Source organism: Scyliorhinus torazame, chromosome 13 (genome assembly GCF_047496885.1).
Source record: "Scyliorhinus torazame isolate Kashiwa2021f chromosome 13, sScyTor2.1, whole genome shotgun sequence".
Taxonomy (NCBI): domain Eukaryota; kingdom Metazoa; phylum Chordata; class Chondrichthyes; order Carcharhiniformes; family Scyliorhinidae; genus Scyliorhinus; species Scyliorhinus torazame.
The window spans coordinates 90,976,083-90,998,115 of NC_092719.1; the positions used below are offsets into that span (position 1 = coordinate 90,976,083).

At 48.0% G+C, this 22,033-nt stretch overlaps 1 protein-coding gene across 8 annotated transcripts in view; it reads right to left on the minus strand.

The window, feature by feature from the left end:
• Positions 1 to 22,033, minus strand: part of washc4 (WASH complex subunit 4) — a 425,031-nt gene that overhangs the window by 224,929 nt on the left and 178,069 nt on the right. For all 8 annotated transcript variants that reach the window (XM_072471956.1, XM_072471955.1, XM_072471953.1 and 5 more), the window contains 2 exons: positions 4,979 to 5,099; positions 4,684 to 4,807 (listed from right to left, as the gene is read on the minus strand). In XM_072471956.1, the coding sequence (XP_072328057.1) occupies positions 4,684 to 4,807; positions 4,979 to 5,099 (245 nt within the window). The remainder of the gene's footprint in view (positions 1 to 4,683; positions 4,808 to 4,978; positions 5,100 to 22,033) is intronic.

Consider the following 22,033-nt stretch of genomic DNA (forward strand, 5'->3'; position numbering starts at 1 on the left):
AACAGGTTGGACCTATACCGACTGGCATTTAGAAGAATTATAGGTAATAATATTGAAACACACAGAGGGGACATGAAGGGTAAATAGCAGGAAGATGTTACCACTCGTGGGGAAGACGAGAACTGGGGGGCACAGGGTAAAGACTAGAACTAGGGGGCACAATTTAAGAATAAGAAATCTCTCTTTTAAGACAGAGGTGCGGAGAATTTTCTTCTCTCTGAAGGTCATTCATTTGTGGATTTCTCTTTCCCATACAGCAGTGGAAGCTGAATCATTGAATTTATTCAAGGCTGTGCTCGACAGATTTTTGATAGGCAAGGAAGTCGGAAGTCAGGGGAGCAGGCATGCAAATGGAGTTGAGATCACAGTCAGATCAGCCAAGATCTCACTGAATGGCAGAGCAGGTTTGAAGGGCCAAATGACCTACTCCTGCTCCCAAGTTTCTGCCATATATATATATATTACATATAAAATTGTAAGGAACCTTTGTTATACCCGTGTGTCCATTTTAATCACTGTATGCTGGCTAATTTTGCTTGCTGCTGTTTTAAAATTACAGACTTTAGGTTTTGAACTGAAATCCCCGCTGCAAGTTGCTATTTGAACTGGCCCAAGGGGATCCCCCCTCTGTGCTGTATGCTAGGTGGCTGGGTCATGTGAAGTCATTTTGATTGACCAGACTAGCAGCCAATTCCCTCTTCTTAAATTCTAGGACATCATCTTTTCTCGATTGGAGCCTTTCAGAAAACTCTGGAACAGAATGCAGGTTCCATTTTGGCTTTCATTTTTATTTCTGAGAACGAGCTGAGCAAAAGCTGTTAAATATCTCTCCTAGATAGGCTGGAACCTCTTACCTCTCTGATCCCTCGGTTGGGGTGAGCAGGTCTGGACACTCTCTCTAGCAATCCTGTGAAGGTTTAACTTCTGACTGAAAGACAGGTCTGTGAACATTTAAATTTCTGTTTGCAAGGCTGGTGATTGATACTCTCCAGCCCAACCTGTGAACGTTCCACTTCTGATTTAAATGCTGAGGAACTGAATCGGATTTATTTCAACTGATGGCCTGTGTTTAAAAGCCTTTCTCTCTACAGTCAGTTCAACCTGTGGGAGGGTCCAATCCAGCACCACCATCAGGAAGAAGGGGTTGGTTAGAAACCTATTTGAAATCCTCAAGTGAAGGATTCTAAAATTATCACAGCGGGTCTGAGAGCCAGTCTGATGGAGGTCATTCAATCAGAGAGGATTCTACAGCCTGCATGGTCTAACTGAAGTCAAACCTCAGAAGATCCAAACCAACTGATAATTTCAACACTTTGCATCCTTGGAAGATCGCCGACAACAATGACCACAACTTTTGCAGCAAGGATTCATCTCACGCCTCTTATAGAACATAGAATGATACAGCGCAGTACAGGCCCTTCGGCCCACGATGTTGCACCGACATGGGAAGTCAAAAAAACAAAAGCCATCTAACCTACACTATGCCATTATCATCCATATGCTTATCCAATAAACTTTTAAATGCCCTCAATGTTGGCGAGTTCACTACTGTTGCAGGCAGGGCATTCCACGGCCTCACCACTCTTTGCGTAAAGAACCTACCTCTGACCTCTGTCCTATATCTATTACCCCTCAGTTTAAGGTTATGTCCCCTCGTGCTAGCCATTTCCATCTGCGGGAGAAGGCTCTCACTGTCCACCCTATCTAACCCCCTGATCATTTTGTATGCCTCTATTAAGTCTCCTCTTAACCTTCTTCTCTCCAACGAAAACAACCTCAAGTCCATCAGCCTTTCCTCATAAGATTTTCCCTCCATACCAGGCAACATCCTGGTAAATCTCCTCTGCACCCGTTCCAAAGCTTCCACGTCCTTCCTATAATGAGTACTTTCGGTTGCATCGAGGGACGGGGCAGGGGTGTCCCTTGTCCCCCCTGCTGTTCGCGCTGGCGATTGAACCCCTGGCTATGGCACTGAGGAGGTCGAGGTGCCCAGTGGGGGGAATGCCGGAGGTAATGAGGATCCTCAGGGAGTTCGGGGATTTCTCCGGGTATAAACTCAACATGGAGAAGAGCGAGTTGTTTGTGGTTCACCCGGGGACCAGGACAAAACAAAACAAAGAAATGTACAGCACAGGAACAGGCCCTTCGGCCCTCCAAGCCCGTGCCGACCATGCTGCCCGACTAAACTACAATCTTCTACACTTTCTGGGTCCATATCCCTCTATTCCCATCCTATTCACGTATTTGTCAAGATGCCCCTTAAATGTCACTATCGTCCCTGCTTCCACCACCTCCTCCGGTAGCGGGTTCCAGGCACCCACTACCCTCTGCGTAAAAAACTTGCCTCGTACATCTACTCTAAACCTTGCCCCTCTCACCTTAAACCTATGCCCCCTAGTAATTGACCCCTCTACCCTGGGGAAAAGCCTCTGACTATCCACTCTGTCTATGCCCCTCATAATTTTGTAGACCTCTATCAGGTCTCCCCTCAACCTCCTTCGTTCCAGTGAGAACAAACCGAGTTTATTCAACCGCTCCTCATAGCTAATGCCCTCCATACCAGGCAACATTCTGGTAAACCTCTTCTGCACCCTCTCAAAAGCCTCCACATCCTTCTGGTAGTGTGGCGACCAGAATTGAACACTATACTCCAAGTGTGTCCTAACTAAGATTCTATACAGCTGCAACATGACTTGCCAATTCTTATACTCAATGCCCGGGCCAATGAATGCAAGCATGCCATATGCCTTCTTGACTACCTTCTCCACCTGTGTTGCCCCTTTCAATGACCTGTGGACCTGTACTCCTAGATCTCTTTGACTTTCAATACTCTTGAGGGTTCTACCATTCACTGTATATTCCCTACCTACATTAGACCTTCCAAAATGCATTACCTCACATTTGTCCGGATTAAACTCCATCTGCCATCTCTCCGCCCAAGTCTCCAAACAATCTAAATCCTGCTGTATCCTCTGACAGTCCTCATCACTACAGCTGCAACATGACCTCATGACTCCGGAACTCAATCCCTCTACCAATAAAGGCCAAAACTCCATAGGCCTTCTTCACAACCCTATCAACCTGGGTGGCAACTTTCAGGGATCTATGTACATGGACACCGAGATCCCTCTGCTCATCCACACTTCTTAGCCAAATATTCCACATTCCTGTTATTCCTTCCAAAGTGAATCACCTCACACTTCTCTACATTAAACTCCATTTGCCACCTCTCAGCCCAGCTCTGCAGCTTATCTATGTCCCTCTGTAGCCTGCAACATCCTTCCGCACTGTCGACAACACCACCGACTTTAGTGTTGTCTGCAAATTTACTCACCCACCCTTCTGCGCCCTCCTCTAGGTCATTTATAAAAATGACAAACAGCAACGGCCCCAGAACAGATCCTTGTGGTACGCCACTTGTAACTGAACTCCATTCTGAACATTTCCCATCAACCACCACCCTCTGTCTTCTTTCAGCTAGCCAATTTCTGATCCACATCTCTAAATCACCCTCAATCCCCAGCCTCCGTATTTTCTGCAATAGCCTACCGTGGGGAACCTTATCAAACGCTTTACTGAAATCCAAATACACCACATCAACTGCTCTACCCTCGTCTACCTGTTCAGTCACCTTCTCAAAGAACTCGATGAGGTTTGTGAGGCATGACCTACCCTTCACAAAGCCATGCTGACTATCCCTGATCATATTATTCCCATCTAGATGATTATAAATCTTGTCTCTTATAATCCCCTCCAAGACTTTACCCACAACAGACGTGAGGCTCACCGGTCTATAGTTGCCTGGGTTGTCTCTGCTCCCCTTCTTGAACAAAGGGACCACATTTGCTATCCTCCAGTCCTCTGGCACTATTCCTGTAGCCAACAATGACATAAAAATCAAAGCCAAAGGCTCAGCAATCTCTTCCCTGGCTTCCCAGAGAATCCTAGGATAAATCCCATCAGGCCCCGGGGACTTATCTATTTTCAGCCTGTCCAGAATTGCCAACACCAATTGCCTCTTAATATGTTACTTTGAACCTTTCCTACCAGCACCACCATGCGTTTGTCTTAATAAGTGTGTCTGGGTGGGACGGGGTTAGGAAAATAATTAGATTATTCTAGTTGTTCTATTTTATCATTATATGTTTATCTCTTCTCTGGTTATAAATAAAGATTTTTTAAATGTTTTACTTACAAATCTGGTGCCTGTAACTCATTGGAGCAGTTAAAGGTCAAAGATCTCAGGAAAATACCCAAAATTAATTGGTTAATTCACTTATGGTGGGATTCCAGGGCCTGTTGGGCTGGAAGTGTCCACACACTAGCCCAGGGTGCCATAACAAAATGAAATAATGACTACAATATTGGCAGAAAGAATGAAATTTAAAAATTTGTCAACGATATAAGCTTTGAAGTGTGGTTTACATTTAGGGTGACACCAATCAACTGTAACAAGATATAGACTTGCAGAATAGGTGAGTGAGTGGCTGACGGAAAAGGCAGACGTGCAAGGTGATGAATTTTGGAAGAAGGAATAGGGAAATGCAATAGAAATTTAAAGGCAATGTTCTAAATAGTGTGCAGTCAGAGATCAGGGGTTCGTGTGCATAATTCTACGGTGGTGGCTTGGTTCCACTTTTATGAAAACCAGCCCTAAAAGTTTGAAGTGCAACAAGATCTTACCAAGCTTGGATTCTGCATTGGTGAAAATAGTGCGAATATTGTGGGCAAACTCTTCTGCAAACGTGCTATTTTTTGAGACTGAGGTTGGTTCATTCCTCGTATCAAACTGCTGTTCAACACAGGCCTACAGAATGAACACATTCAATAGAAAAGTGACTATGAGAACATATCATCCCACATATGTGAGCTATGACAAGCTGCTTAAGAATATCAAATGTTAACTGAAATTTACTTTTGTTAGTATGTACTTCATTATTTTGCTGTAGTGACCAGCTATAATCAAATATACTCTGACCTGAAAAATCATGCCATCCAGCAACTGGCCCTCCAGCTTTAACAGTAATTTTTCAAACGGTTTTAGCTTTTCCTCAGCAATTCCAAATTTCAATGGATTGTGGTGGACTGATTTCAGTAACCTAAAAATGATCAAAAATGCAGATTAAATGCTCACAAATGTGAAACATTACAATTAATCTCCTTGTCCAACTGAGGTACATTTAAGCAAGTACAGTTCTGTTTAGAATGAGACTGACTTTCTTAACATGACTATATCCTGAACTCTGAACAAATTTTAGGAATGTAAACAAGACAATGAACGCTGTGAGGAATCCATATTTTTTTTTTTTATAAATCGGATGGACACTGAATTATCCGGACTTTCTCCAAAGGCTTTTTGTTTTAAAAAGGTTACAAGTTCACTTAAGCTGGATGACCAGGAAGACACCTGGGTGAGATAAGTTATTTGCTTACTTATGAAAAAAAAATGCTGTTGTCAGGCTATACTGCCGATTGGCTGAAAGCACTTTGTGTGGGAAATGATTTTGCTGAACGTTTTATTTGAACTCAATGTGTCCGCATTCCTGAAGAGCAAACTGTGAAGGAAGGCTGTCTCTTGCTCTCTCCCTTCCCCTGTATTGCCTGCAGTATTGCGTAGCTGTGCACTGTCAGCCAGAAAATTCTCATCTCAGAACTCGCCTGTACCAGAAGCCTGCGAAGCTGCAACAACTGAGAGTTAACAAAGTCAGTATTTCATCGAAGATCCATCCAAAAAGACTTCCAGATAGCCATTGTTGACCAAGGCTCTGTCAGATCGGTAGCATCAAGACTCTTTCAAACTTTTAAAAGAACATATTTTTATTCTCCCCCTTTTCACATTTTCTCCCAAATTTACACCCAACAATAAACAATAATCAGTAATCAATGCAATGCGAATTCCCATATCAATTACAACGATCCCATCCTCGCACCAAACCCAAAACATTAGCCCGCATATCGACATAAACAAATTACAAAAAGGAATCACCCATATTCACCATTAACACATACATTCCCCCCCTAATGTTCGATGTAATCCAATTATCGAAGTTGCATAATGAATAACGCCCATGAATTGTACAACCCTTCCATCCTTCCCCTCAGTTCAAATGTGACCTTTTCAAGCGTCAAGAATTCCAGCAGGTCCCCCCGCCACGCCAGGGTTGATGACCCTTGTTGCTCTTATTAGCCTTAGTTTTATTAGCTCTAATTCTGTCACCTTTGCTCACGAGTCGCCAGGTGTCTTTCTGATACCGCCACGTGGTTCTAGCTCAAGTAATGATTAATAATACAGCACACCGCTTAGTAAATGTTAAATCAACGATCATTTATTATACACAGCAATAAATACTTCCACAATACTACCTCTAGACTATTACCTACCACTAAAGGCAAATACTTAACTTTGGTGATGGCCCACCAGGTCAGGGAAACGAATGGCTTATCGAATTGGGTCTGGCCTGCGGGATTCAAAAAGGCTGGTACGGGTCGATAGTCTGGAACACCTATCAGGTAGCGATCGCTGGAGTAAGACTTACTTGTTCTTTCGTCGAAGGGTCTCGAAGGTTGCGAGTAGGCGAAGAAGGGTCGATCTGAACTTGGCCCCTATCTTTATAGTTCCCAGGGGCTTCCCGCCTCTCGGGGCGGACCTTGACCCTGGTCCCAAGTGATTGGACATGGTCCCCATCACTGGGTTCGATATGCTCCAATAATGGGCCGATTCCTTGATCAGGGGGTGGTCGTTCACCTTTCTTTGTCTCGGCCACTGCTGGCGCCGAGAGGTCTGGATCGGCTTTCAATTGCTAATTTGTTGCAATTGTTCCCGGGGATCGCCGATTAAACAGCAGATGGCTGGGTTGATGTGCTGTTAATGGTTGCAGGTATCGGTCTGGGCCGACTTCCCCAGAGCCGAATACACTGTTCTGTCTGCAGCTGTCCGTTTGTGCCCTGTTGGCTGTTTTTCCCATCAGCCTTTTCAGTTCGCCATTTTACATCGGGGTTTGGCCAAATTAATCGGGAATCAGCCATTTTAGGTGGCTACATCCCCTCCTTGTGATCCTAACGCGAAGCGTGAAGGATCACATAAATTTGTTCTTTCCGTTCCCTGACCGGGGGGGACACCTCCTACATGGCCACTACTCTGACCCTAGCTATGCACAAAAAATTTTTTTTAACCTAAACAATTCTAAGGGCGCTATGTCAGGCAGGGGCATGCATTTACAAAATTAAAAAACTTGGAACCTCTAATTTTACCTAAATGCACTATGCTCACTAAACATTGCATGATCCTATCTTCCTGAAACATACAACAACAATCACAACATTTAATATACTCTTTCCTGGTTTGGCAGTCAAGCTCAGGATCATACATTTTTTGTTCATGACGAGTTTTGTACATCTTTTATTTACAGAAAAACGCAAGTGCATGCTCTTTATTATTGTGTTATAGGTTGTGGGGGTCGGGGGTCTGGTCATAACCGAATATAGGGGATCGGATCCGATATACCGGGGTTCGAGCGCGGTACGCTCTCCTTCTCCATTTGCGGAGGCGCATAGTCTGCACTACACAGCAGAGTATCGCCAACGCTAACAGTGCTTCAATCACATAGGACATGGAGTATGAGGTTATGAACCTGTCACACCAGGAAGATGCAGTGTCGCTGGAGACTGGGCTTTGGGTACTGCGGGGCAGTGAAACATTAACGGCAGGGAGGTTTGGAGTAATGGGGTCCGCGTTTCCGCGCAACCAAATGTTCATAAAAAAGATGTTGAGCACGATGAAAGAAGTCCTCATGGCTGTCTTCGTTCCTTTTCCTTCTTGTGTTCTTTTGTTTTCTCCGGTCGTGGAGCCTCTGGAGTTCTGTGAAAACAAGCATAGTATCTGTAACTACCTTGGTTTAATATCCGGTGTGCTAGTGTGTCTGTCCTTTTTGGGGCCAATTATACCCTTATAATTGGTCACTATGTGTGACTCCCTCATTTTTTTTTCAAAAACAAATTTTAGGACACGGCACACTTCCCAGTGAGGGACCAGTGCTGATTTACCATGCAAATGTTCCAGGATGTAAATAGCATATGGCAGCAACCTAAAGGTCGCCTAAAAAACAATAAAACATTTTGAAATGAAAATGTCAAATGAGGTGCGTATGGGCCGAGATGGGCAAGATTTGGATGGAGTCCCCGGGTAGGACGGCTACCAATGCCGCATCTCCCCTACCCGAGCGTGTTTGACCAGCGGGGGGGTCCCCAGGCAGGGCGGGTCTCACGCCGTTTCTCCACTGCCTGAGCAACCGACAAGAACGGGCAAAAATGTAGTCATCGTGGTGGGGTTGCGACAGTGATTCTATCCTCGAATCACAAGAGCAGCTACGATCGGGCGTCTGGTACCCGAACCGGTATGAGCTGAAGTGTCTGCAGACAAGCTAGTTCCACTGAACAAGCGTCTGGTCTGCTGACCAGGTATCTGTAGGTAAGTTGGTACCGCTGAACAAGCAGCTGGAAAAAAATTCCTGTAGGACGAACAACACAAAACAAACGTACGAACAACATAAAACATCCTGAAGGTTCCATCAGGAAGGACAACACTTCTTCCCAAGCGTTTCCTTTTAACATCATGTGGACACCTCAGTTGCGAACAGGGTCGCAAAGGGGTTGGCGGCTTGGGAGTCAGACTCGGGGTCGTCCCCTTCTCCTGGGTGCCAAACTCTGGAGTGAATTAAGGCTGAAAGGGCTGCGTGGTGAGAGTTGGGGTTGCTTTCGTCGTTGCGGACGAGTCTGTAGGAGTTGTCACGGTGCCAATGAGTTGTGTCGAGTTGTGTGGGGACAAAGTCGGGGTCGTCCATGTGGTTCGGTGGTTGGTGGTGGGATTTGTTTAGAAAAGTGATCATGAAGGGATCACTGGAGTCGAAATCGGAGTCGCTGGGTGTGGGTCCGGTTGTATGGGGATAGTAGGGAGGCGTGCTGTGGCTATCGTCCGAGTCACAGTCGCTGTCTCTGCTGCTGCAGTCTGTGGGCGTTCCGGGGCGGAGTGTATATTTTGGGGGTGGAGTCGAGACGAGTCCGTGGCTGGGCTGGACGTAGTGGGGGTTGGTCTGGTTACGTTGGCTGTGGGCGGGGGGCGGTTTGCTGCGTCAAGTATGACGTGGTGGGCGTGGTTTGACTGTGCTCCTAAAGCCTTTAACTGGTTGATATGAAACCACGCAGTATTTGATTTTATATACCGATGGGCTTACGTTATCTGTGATGGAGTACGGACCCGAGTATTTTGGAGACAGGAATGTGCTGGGATTATATACAGACAACATCACTTGTTGTCCGAAATCATACTCCGTTGCATGCACTGCCTTATCAAAACAGACCTTGCTCTGTTTCTTTTTGGTGCACAATTTAACTGCGGCTGCTAACTGAGCCGTCTTTACATTCGCAAGTAATTGCTCAACGGCTTTCTCATGGGTGAGGGCCGTTACTTCGGGGCTGGTCATGTCTAAACCTAACAAGTATTCTGTCCCTTTCATGGGGCGTCCGGTCATGAGAGTGTGTGGGGTGTAACCTGTGGAGGTGGAAACAGTGTTACGCAAAAACATCAGCGCAAACGGGAGGACTGAGTCCCAAGTGGTGTTGTTCTGCTGGACCATTTTTCAGAGAATGGTTTTTAGGGTCCGATTCATGCGCTCCACTATACCACTCGACTGTGGGTGGTACGCAATGTGAAATTTTTGGGTAATGCCAAATATCGTGAGGACGTTCTGCATGACCCGTCCCGGAAAGTGAGAACCTTGGTCCGATTCAATACTGCGGGGGAGTCCCCATCTTGTAAAGATGTGGTGGGTTAGGATCTTGGCTGTGGTTTTCGCGGTGTTGGTGCGGGCTGGAAATGCTTCCACCCACTTTGTAAAAGTGTCTATGACCACCAGAACATATTTATAGCCATTCCTGCAAGGGGGCAATGGACCTATAAAATCAATCTGGAGGTTAGTCCAGGGGCCGTTAACAGGTCGGGTGTGGCTGAGTTGGGCCTTTTTTACATATCTATCGGGGTTGTTCTGCGCACAGATAAGGCAATTCTCAATGTAATGGTTTACATCTTCCTTGAGATTTGGCCACCAACAAAGCTGCTTGAGGTGGGCTGTGGCGGGATCGATTCCCTGGTGTCCATGACCATCATGGAATAAACAGATTAATTGGTTCCTATCCTGCTCAGGAACTACATAAAGGATGTCCTTTAACACCACACCGTCATGTGTGGTCAGTGTATTTCTGAACCTCTCGTAGGAGGCTGGAAACTTCCCTTTCACGATCTCAGTGAGAGCGCTATCCTGCCTCTGGGCCTCTACTCGATCTTCTATCCTAGTCTGCGTGACCTGAACTGCACCCACTGGCGCACTCACTGGCGTGCTTTCGGGGGGTTTCCAAAAATACCGATGTCTGGATCCTGCCTTAGCCAGTGCGTCGGCTTTTACATTTCCAGGGGGGGAGGAACGATGGTGGCTGCGGACTTTTATAATACCAAAAGTCCTGTCCTTGGCTATTTGCAAAATATGGCGGAGTAATGGGACTGAGGGGAGGGGTTTCCCATCCACGGAAACAAATCCTCTTGTTTCCCAGAGGGGCAGAAATTCTGTGAGGCTGTTGCAGACGTATAGGCTGTCTGAATATATGTCTGCTGGGCTGGGGAAGAAATCTGGGTGCTCTACAATGTACGCGATGGCCGCAAGCTATGCTGCCTGCGCGCCTAAGTGTCCGGGGAGTTTTAATGCTATCTCCTCGAGGGCGCGTCCCTGCGCGTCCTCAACATAAATCCCACAACCTGTTATGCGTTGCCCATCTAAGACTGTGGAAGATCCATCCACATAAATCTTAATGGGGTCACAAGTGTCCGGGTGAGGGGGGCTCTGAGATGGAGTGGCTAATTTTCTGGGGGGTGTTTTAGCTATAAAGGGGCCTGTGTTGTGGTGGGGAGAGATGATTTCACACTCATGGGGGGTTCCGGGGTACTGTAAATTGTCCGCTAAGTATGTGTGGGTCTTTGTCCGTTTGACTGTGATGTCCCGTCCTTGCAAGAGAAGGGTCCACCTAGCAGCGCGTATTTGGCTGACGGTACCGTCTTTAAGTCATCCGTCCAGTAAAAGTTGGGTGGGGGTGTGCTCGGTCAAAATGGTGATGGGGTTCAGTCCGGTAATGTATGAAAAGTACTGGACTGCCCAGAAAACTGCGAGCGGGTGCCTCTCACAGGCTGAAAATCCCTGCTCCACAGCATCTAAAATTCGGGAGGCATAAGCCACGGGTCTTAGCTGGTCGTTCCTGTAGGAGCATGGCTGAAAGGGTGCGGTCTGTGGTCGCTACCTCTATGGCGAATGGGGAAAGCGGGTCTGGAACTTGTAGTGCGGGGGCGGCTATGAGCACCTGTTTTAATGATTCCACAGCATCCGTATGCTGCGGAAGCCATTCCCAGGGGGTTCCCTTCTTTAGGAGGTCTGAGAGGGGCGCTGCCTTGCTGGCGAAACTGTCGATGTAGTTTCGGCAGTAGCCAACCAGTCCTAAAAACGACCGGAGGGCTGATACGTTCTGGGGAAGGGGCAATTTAGCGATCGAGTCAATTCTTTTGTGCTCGGTCTCACGTTTGCCGTGTGTGATAATAGTACCCAAATAGACCACTTTTTCTTCCAATATCTGGGCCTTTTTGGGTTTACTTTACATCCAATTGACTGTAACAATTCCAGGAGTTCGGACAGAAGCTCAATGTGCTCTTCCTTGGTGTCTGTCTGCAGTAGTAGATCATCTACATACTGTACCAGACATTCGGGGCGAGAAGATTTCGCTAGTCCATTTGCCAGCTGTCGGTGGAAAATGGAGGGGGAGTTGTGGAAGCCTTGTGGCAGGCATGTCCACGTGTACTGCTGCGGTTTAAAAGTGAAGGCAAATTTATACTGGCACGCCTTTGCCAACGGAATGGACCAGAATCCATTACTGACGTCCAAAACCGTGAAATATCGGGAATCGAGTCCCTGTTTGAGCATGGTCTCGGGACCTGTTGCTACGGTGGGGGCTGCTGCGGGGGTGACTTTATTGAGTTCCCGATAATCAATGGTCAAGCGCCATGATCCGTCGGGCTTTCTCACTGGCCAAATCGGGGCATTATTAGTTGAGGCTACCGATCTTAGTACGCCCTGCTCTAATAAGCTCTCTATAACCTTTAGGATTTCTCCCTCTGCTTCTAGGGGGAATCCGTACTATTTTTGGGGTCTAGGGTCCGGTCCTGTTATTTGTACGGAGTCAGTCATCCGTCCACAGTCGTGCTTGTGGGTCGCGAATGCTGCCCTGTTTTTTTGCAGGACTGCCCTAACCTGTCGGTCCGTGCTGAGTGTGGTGGGGTTGAACCAAAACTCGCCTACTGCGCTAATTTTGTTCATGCAGTCCCCTATGTTGAGCGTTGCGGGGGCACTAGCGGATTTCGCCATCTTCCAGACACACTGGTTGACTGGATCGAAAGATAGGTGGTGGGATTTCATAAAGTCGATTCCCAGAATGTGTTCTGCTGTGTGGGGCAGGTCGACTAAAACTACGGGTTGTTTTGTGGTAATGTTTCCTATTTGGATGGGTACAGGGGCTGTGATGTGTCCCTGCTGTGAGTGGCCTGTAAAGCCGCTGAGGGTGATAGTGGCTGTAGTGGGCCACGTGTCTTTTTGAAATAGGGTGGAGGAATTTATGGTGGTGCCTGTGTCCCAAAGAAACTCGATAGGCTGTCCCCGAATTTTCACTGCGACTACGGGTCGTCCTGACCTATCCCAAAGGGTATTGCAGACCCAACTGGGGGAGCCTGTACACCGTCAGTCCGTTCCGGTCAAGTCCGTCTGATCCGAACGGGCGCTAACGCTATGTATGGGCTCTGCCTTTTTCTTACTGAGAGTGCCTGTTTGTTGGGCTCTCGGTGGCTTTTTAGGGGCATTGCACTCTTTGGCAAAATGTCCCAACTGTCCGCAGTTGTAAGATTCTTGCGGTTTGGTTGGGGGGGCTGTTCTTTCCCTCATTTACCCAGGCGGGGTTGTGAGGTGTGGCTTTTACTGCCTGCATGTCTGCGGCGGCTTGCTTTTCCTCTGTGGTTTTAGCAGCGGGTCGATTGTGAACAGACTGCTCCCAAACGCGGGACAATCTTTTAACCACCCACTTCTCGTTATGAGCCTCCTCCGAGGGATCGTAACTACTACAGGCATTCTGTCCTGCCTCTGTGGCATGGGAGATAAGGGTGCCGTTCCATTTGGCCATATTGTCTGGGGTCTACGTTTCCGAAAACGGCTTCAAAGTGAATCCACAAGCGTCCTGCGAACGCTGTGGGGTGTTCAGACTGCTTCTGCCTGCACTTATTTAGGCCATCTACGGGGTCACCCCGGTTATACCCGATCGCATCCAGGATCGCGGTATGCATTTCTGCAAGGGTGCCTCCTCCTACGTTCTGTGGGTCGGGAAGGGCTGCTGCTACCGATGGGTCTAGACTTAGAACCATGAGCTTTACATGCTCTCTCTCTTCCAGGCCGTACATGGTCGCCTGATGTTTGACGGTGGCAAAGAAATGGTGTGGGTCTGAAGCGGGGAGGAACGGTGTGATTTTCACACACGCGGTCTGTAATTGGGTCACTGTGAGGGGGGTGGAATATAAGAATTCCGCCTCGTCTGATGTGGCTGTGCGGTGGGTTGTTACAGGGTTCATCGGAGCCTGAACTACCTGCTGTGTGGGGGGTGGGGGTGCTTTCCTCCTTTGGGGCTTTCCCTGCGCACATGTTCCCTGAACATATCTCTGCGCTGTTTCCTGCAATTCTTCCCAATCAGGGCCGTCTTCCTGTTCTAAACTTTCCCCAAAGGTTTCTTGGAATCCCTTTTGTACAGAAAGCAGTGATTGCAGGTCTGCAATTTGCTTCCGGCACTTCGCATAGTCTATGGTACTCTGTCTTTGTTCCGTGGTTGCAGCGTCGGGCGCTCTCAAGGCTGCCTTGAGATCACTACATTGCTTCTGTAGCGTCTCCACCTGCTTCTCTGTCTCTTTCTTTACCAGGACTGCACGCTGCGTGTCCTGATAAGCCTTTTCGTACTGGGATTGGAAACTGCTTAAATGCGCCAGACAAGACTGGTGACCCCGTTTGGCGTCAGCCACCTCTTCGTCCTTTGCTGCCAATTTCCTCCTTAACTCTAAATTCTCTTTCTCAACCTCGCACACATCAACTTTACTCATGCGATGTATGCCCTCTGCTTCTTTGCTGAGTGTCCTGACGACCTCCTCTGTGCCTCGCAATTGTGCCAGACAGGACACAATTGCCATCGGCCTACGAGCTTTTGTTAGATTCTTTTTGTGGATTTCACTCATGTTCTCCCACCAAGTATGCCCTATACTTCCGGGACCTGAGTCGTCATTATTACAGAAATCATTCCACATGGGCCATCCTTTGCCCTTGAGGTATTTCCGAATTTCCTCTTCCCAAGTGGGGCACTGTCCCACTCTACTGCTGCTGGTCGCTGCGACCGCAAATTCCTCGGGGTTCATGAGACGTTGCATTGCCTGCATGGTCATCTCTCCTATCTGCTTGCTTCGGTTAAATTTGGAACAGGGGGCTAAGGTGGTGTCGTAGATGCGGGTACGGCTTGTGCTAATTTCCGAAAATACAGGCTTCCGACAGTTTTGACGCAACAAAAATTTTTCAGTGATACCTTATAGCCCTGTTAGTTTCGCATGCATACACACACTTCCGAATTGTGAATTATTAATCAGAACCGCTTGAACACTTGTGGTTTTTTGTTTCCAATTGGATTCTAATTCAAAATTTCTTGGGTTCTCCCGGAGTGGTTTTCCACTTCTAGATCGGGTCCCGTCAGGATGTTGCCAAAATGTTGCTCTTATTAGCCTTAGTTTTATTAGCTCTAATTCTGTCACCTTTGCTCACGAGTCGCCAGGTATCTTTCTGATACCGCCACGTGGTTCAAGCTCAAATAATGATTAATAATACAGCACACCGCTTAGTAAATGTTAAATCAACGATCATTTATTATAGACAGCAATAAATACTTCCACAATACTACCTCTAGACTATTACCTACCACTAAAGGCAAATACTTAACTTTGGTGATGGCCCACCAGGTCAGGGAAACGAATGGCTTATCGAATTGGGTCTGGCCTGCGGGATTCAAAAAGGCTGGTACGGGTTGATAGTCTGGAACACCTATCAGATTGCGATCGCTGGAGTAAGACTTACTTGTTCTTTCGTCGAAGGGTCTCGAAGGTTGCGAGTAGGCGAAGGGTCGATCTGAACTTGGCCCCTATCTTTATAGTTCTCAGGGGCTTCCCGCCTCTCGGGGCGGACCTTGACCCTGGTCCCAAGTGATTGGACTTGGTCCCAATCACTGGGTTCGATATGCTCCAATAATGGGGCGATTCCTTGATCGGGGGGTGGTCACCTTTCTTTGTCTCGGCCACTGCTGGCGCCGAGAGGTCTGGATCGGCTTTCAATTGCTAATTTGTTGCAATTGTTCCCGGGGATCGCCGATTAAACTGCAGATGGCTGGGTTGATGTGCTGTTAATGGTTGCAGGTATCGGTCTGGGCCGACTTCCCCAGAGCCGAATACACTGTTCTGTCTGCAGCTGTCCGTTTGTGCCCTGTTGGCTGATTTTCCCATCAGCCTTTTCAGTTCACCATTTTACATCGGGGTTTGGCAAAATTAATCGGGAATCAGCCATTTTAGGTGGCTACACCTTTTGTCAAAGGTGATCTGGACTCGAAACGTTAACTCTTTTCTCTCCCAGATGCTGCCAGAACTGCTGAGATTTTCCAGCATTTTCTCTTCGATCTTCTTGATAACTTGTGGTTTCGTATCTGATATATGAGATTGACATGCAGATCCCCAGCTTCAGCAATTTCACTCCCAATAGTTTGTATCGGCGCTTTAGACAATGCATCTTCTTTAAATTGTATCTCATGGGCGAATGGTAGTGCACTCAAATCAGTGAACACATCGCTGAATTTGCTGATAATGTTCTCAGAATCGTTGGGAGTATTGATCCAATCTTTTGAGGATGCTATATGCCAACTGCACTATTCCTAATTCTTCACTGTGTTAGCCTCTGGCTTGAGTAAAGAGTCAAGAGCACTGCCCCTTTTCCCAAACACCTTTATTTTTCCTTGAAAACACTGTACCAGAATTCTATCACCACATCACATGCTCCAAGTGTAGCCTCTTTTTTAAAAAAACAATAATTTTTATTAAAGTTTTCGCAAAATATCAACAAAATGTAAAAGGAACCAAATAGAATTAAAACCCAGTGCCCCCTCCCCTCTATACATAAAAAATATATTAACACCCGCCGAAACACATAGCAAATATATACACCCCCTCAGATCCCCCAGTATAGACAAACAAAAATAAAATAGAACCCCCCCCCCCCAGTTGCTGTTGCTGCTGACCATTGTCTATCGTTCTGCCAGGAAGTCCAAGAACGGTTGCCACTGCTTGAAGAACCCTTGCACCGATCCCCTTAAGGCAAATTTCACCCTCTCCAATTTAATAAACCCCGCCATATCGTTGATCCAGGATTCCACGCTGGAGGGCCTCGCATCCTTCCACTGAAGAAGAATCCTTCGCTGGGCTACCAGGGACACAAAGGCCAGAATACCGGCCTCATTCGCCTCATGCACTCCCGGCTCCTCGGCAACCCCAAATATTGCGAGCCCCCAGCCGGTTTGACCCCGGATCCTACCACCCTCGACACCATCCTCGCTACGCCCTTCCAAAATTCCTCCAGCGCTGGGCATGCCCAGAACATATGGGTGTGGTTTGCTGGGCTCCCTGAGCACCTAACACACCTGTCCTCACCCCCCAAAAACCGGCTCATCCTTGTCCCGTCATGTGTGCCCATTGCAGCACCTTAAACTGTATGAGGCTGAGCCTCGCGCATGAAGAGGAAGAGTTCACACTCCCAAGGGTAACTGCCCACGTCCCCTCCTCGATCTCTTCCCCCAACTCCTCCCACTTACCTTTCAGCACCTCCATCGAGGCCTCCTCCTCCTCCTGCATCACCTGGAACTTCCCATCCACAAACAGGTCCTCCAAACATCTTATCACTGCCCTGTGCCACCCCGAAAACCCTCCATCTATTCTCCCTGGGAGAAACCGGTGGTTCCCCCGTATCGGGGTACACACCGAGGCCCCCACTTCCCCCCTGTGCCGCCTCCATTGCACCCAAATTTTGAGGGCAGCCGCCACCACCGGGCTCGTGGTATACCTCATTGGAAGGAGCGGCAGCGCCTCCAGACTCGTACCCTCACAAGTCGCCGTCTGCAGCCTCTTCCATGCCGTCCCCTGCCCCTCCATCACCCACTTACGCATCATCGCCGCATTGGCGGCCAGTAGTACCCACAGAGGTTGGGCAGCGCCAGCCCCCCCCATTCCTAATCCGCTCCAGGAACACCCTTCTCACCCTCGGAGTCCCTCGCACCCACACAAACCCCATTGTGCTCCCGTTGACCCGCCTAAAGAAGGCCTTCGGGATAAGAATGGGGAGGCTCTGGAACAGGAACAAAAACCTTGGGAGCACCGTCATCTTGACTGACTGCACCCTACCCGCCAGGGACAGCGGCAACATGTCCCACCTCTTAAACTCCTCCTCCATTTGCTCCACCAGCCTTGAGAAATTAAGTCTATGCAGGGCCCTGCAGCTCTTGGCCACCTGAACCCCCAAATACCTGAAGCTCCTCTCCACCCAATTTAGTGGGGGCTCGCCAGTCCCCCTCTCCTGGAGGCTCCTGTGGAGGCTTTAGAGAGGGTGCAGAAGAGATTTACCAGAATGTTGCCTGGTATGGAGGGCATTAGCTATGAGGAGCGGTTGAATAAACTCACTGGAACGAAGGAGGTTGAGGGGCGACCTGATAGAGGTCTATAAAATTATGAGGGGCATAGACAGAGTGGATAATCAAGAGGCTCTTCCCCGGGGTAGAGGGGTCAATTACTAGGGGGCATAGGTTTAAGGTGAGAGGGTCAAGGTTTAGAGTAGATGTACGAGGCAAGTTTTTTTACGCAGAGGGTAGTGGGTGCCTGGAACTCGCTACTGGAGGAGGTGGTGGAAGCAGGGACGACAGTGACATTTAAGGGGCATCTTGACAAATACATGAATAGGATGGGAATAGAGGGATTTGCGGAAGGAGGTTGCTGGGAGGTAAGTCAACCTTTAAAAGCACTTGTCTTTGCAGGGGCAGGCCAGTCGATTTCGGCGTGAGAACAGCTGGTGAGTCAGTTTCAGCGGGAGCATTGCGGAAGGAGGTTGCTGGGAGGTAAGTCAACCTTTAAAAGCACTTGTCTTTGCAGGGGCAGGCCAGTCGATTTCGGCGGGAGAACAGCTGGTGAGTCAGTTTCAGCGGGAGCATTGCGGAAGGAGGTTGCTGGGAGGTAAGTCAACCTTTAAAAGCACTTGTCTTTGCAGGGGCAGGCCAGTCGATTTCAGCGGGAGTGGAGCTGGCTGGTTAGTCAATTTCAGCAGGAGCTGAGAATTTTTCTTTTTTTAAAAATGAGTTTTTTAGGCGGGAACAGGAAGTCGACCCGCGGACGTCTGGGAAGACCCTCACCAATAAATTCTGGTGGAGAGGAAACCCGAGACACTACACGTGTAGTGTCTCCCACCCGCCCTCCTCCTCTAACCTAATAATAAAACCCATTGGTCTGAGGTAAGTACCATATTTTATTATATTATTATTATTTTTTATAAAAATTTAATTTAGTTGTTAGCCAGATCTTGGTAGAAAGTTAGAGGAATGGCAGGGAAGGGAGTGCAATGTTCCTCCTGCAGGATGTTTGAGGTGAGGGATGCAGTTAGTGTCCCTGCTGATTTTACCTGCAGGAAGTGCTGCCATCTCCAGCTCCTCCAAGACCGAGTTAGGGAACTGGAGCTGGAGTTTGAAGAACTTCGGATCATTCGGGAGGCAGAAGGGGTCATAGATAGCAGCTTCAGGGAATTAGTTACACCAAAGATTGGAGATAGGTGGGTAACTGTAAGAGGGACTGGGAAAAAGCAGTCAGTGCAGGGATCCCCTGCGGTCGTTCCCCTGAGAAACAAGTATACCGCTTTGGATACTTGTGGGGGGGACGACTTACCAGGGGTAAGCCATGGGGTACGGGCCTCTGGCACGGAGTCTGTCCCTGTTGCTCAGAAGGGAAGGGGGGAGAGGAGCAGAGCATTAGTAATTGGGGACTCTATAGTCAGGGGCACAGATAGGAGATTTTGTGGGAGCGTGAGAGACTCACGTTTGGTATGTTGCCTCCCAGGTGCAAGGGTACGTGATGTCTCGGATCGTGTTTTCCGGGTCCTTAGGGGGAGGGGGAGCAGCCCCAAGTCGTGGTCCACATTGGCACTAACGACATAGGTAGGAAAGGGGACAAGGATGTCAGGCAGGCTTTCAGGGAGCTAGGATGGAAGCTCAGAACTAGAACAAACAGAGTTGTTATCTCTGGGTTGTTGCCCGTGCCACGTGATAGTGAGATGAGGAATAGGGAGAGAGAGCATTTAAACACGTGGCTGCAGGGATGGTGCAGGCGGGAGGGATTCAGATTTTTGGATAACTGGGGCTCTTTCTGGGGAAGGTGGGACCTCTACAGACAGGATGGTCTACATCTGAACCTGAGGGGCACAAATATCCTGGGGGGGAGATTTGTTAGTGCTCTTTGGGGGGGTTTAAACTAATGCAGCAGGGGCATGGGAACCTGGATTGTAGTTTTAGGGTAAGTGAGAATGAGAGTATAGAGGTCAGGAGCACAGATTTGACGTCGCAGGAGGGGGCCAGTGTTCAGGTAGGTGGTTTGAAGTGTGTCAACTTCAATGCCAGGAGTATACGAAACAAGGTAGGGGAACTGGCAGCATGGGTTGGTACCTGGGACTTCGATGTTGTGGCCATTTCGGAGACATGGATAGAGCAGGGACAGGAATGGATGTTGCAGGTTCCGGGGTTTAGGTGTTTTAGTAAGCTCAGAGAAGGAGGCAAAAGAGGGGGAGGTGTGGCGCTGCTAGTCAAGAGCAGTATTACGGTGGCGGAGAGGATGCTAGATGGGGACTCTTCCGAGGTAGTATGGGCTGAAGTTAGAAACAGGAAAGGAGAGGTCACCTTGTTGGGAGTTTTTTTATAGGCCTCCTAATAGTTCTAGGGATGTAGAGGAAAGGATGGCGAAGATGATTCTGGATATGAGCGAAAGTAACGGGGTAGTTATTATGGGAGACTTTAACTTTCCAAATATTGACTGGAAAAGATATAGTTCGAGTACAATAGATGGGTCGTTTTTTGTACAGTGTGTGCAGGAGGGTTTCCTGAAACAATATGTTGACAGGCCAACAAGAGGCGAGGCCACGTTGGATTTGGTTTTGGGTAATGAACCAGGCCAGGTATTGGATTTAGAGGTAGGAGAGCACTTTGGGGACAGTGACCATAATTCGGTGACGTTTACGTTAATGATGGAAAGGGATAAGTATACACCGCAGGGCAAGAGTTATAGCTGGGGGAAGGGCAATTATGATGCCATTAGACGTGACTTGGGGGGGATAAAGTGGAGAAGTAGGCTGCAAGTGTTGGGCACACTGGATAAGTGGGGCTTGTTCAAGGATCAACTACTGCGTGTTCTAGATAAGTACCTACCGGTCAGACAGGGAGGAAGGCGTCGAGAGAGGGAACCGTGGTTTACCAAGGAAGCGGAATCTCTTGTTAAGAGGAAGAAGGAGGCCTATGTGAAGATGATGTGTGAAGTTTCGGTTGGGGCGATGGATAGTTACAAGGTAGCGAGGAAGGATCTAAAGAGAGAGCTAAGACGAGCAAGGAGGGGACATGAGAAGTATTTGGCAGGAAGGATCAAGGAAAACCCAAAAGCTTTCTATAGGTATGTCAGGAATAAGCGAATGACTAGGGAAAGAGTAGGACCAGTCAAGGACAGGGATGGGAAATTGTGTGTGGAGTCTGAAGAGATAGGCGAGATACTAAATGAATATTTTTCGTCAGTATTCACTCAGGAAAAAGATAATGTTGTGGAGGAGAATGCTGAGCCCCAGGCTAATAGAATAGATGGCATTGAGGTACGTAGGGAAGAGGTGTTGGCAATTCTGGACAGGCTGAAAATAGATAAGTCCCCGGGACCTGATGGGATTTATCCTAGGATTCTCTGGGAGGCCAGGAAGAGATTGCTGGACCTTTGGCTTTGATTTTTATGTCATCATTGGCTACAGGAATAGTGCCAGAGGACTGGAGGACAGCAAATGTGGTCCCTTTGTTCAAAAAGGGGAGCAGAGACAACCCCGGCAACTATAGACCGGTGAGCCTCACGTCTGTAGTGGGTAAAGTCTTGGAGGGGATTATAAGAGACAAGATTTATAATCATTCAGATAGGAATAATATGATCAGGGATAGTCAGCATGGCTTTGTGAAGGGTAGGTCATGCCTCACAAACCTTATTGAGTTCTTTGAGAAGGTGACTGAACAGGTAGACGAGGGTAGAGCAGTTGATGTGGTGTTTCTGGATTTCAGTAAAGCGTTTGATAAGGTTCCCCACGGTAGGCTATTGCAAAAAATACGGAGGCTGGGATTGAGGGTGATTTAGAGATGTGGATCAGAAATTGGCTAGCTGAAAGAAGACAGAGGATGGTGGTTGATGGGAAATGTTCAGAATGGAGTACAGTCACAAGTGGAGTACCACAAGGATCTGTTCTGGGGCCGTTGCTGTTTGTCATTTTTATCAATGACCTAGAGGAAGGCGCAGAAGGGTGGGTGAGTAAATTTGCAGACGATACTAAAGTCGGTGGTGTTGTCGATAGTGTGGAAGGATGTAGCAGGTTACAGAGGGATATAGATAAGCTGCAGAGCTGGGCTGAGAGGTGGCAAATGGAGTTTAATGTAGAGAAGTGTGAGGTGATTCACTTTGGAAGGAATAACAGGAATGCGGAATATTTGGCTAATGGTAAAGTTCTTGAAAGTGTGGATGAGCAGAGGGATCTAGGTGTCCATGTACATAGATCCCTGAAAGTTGCCA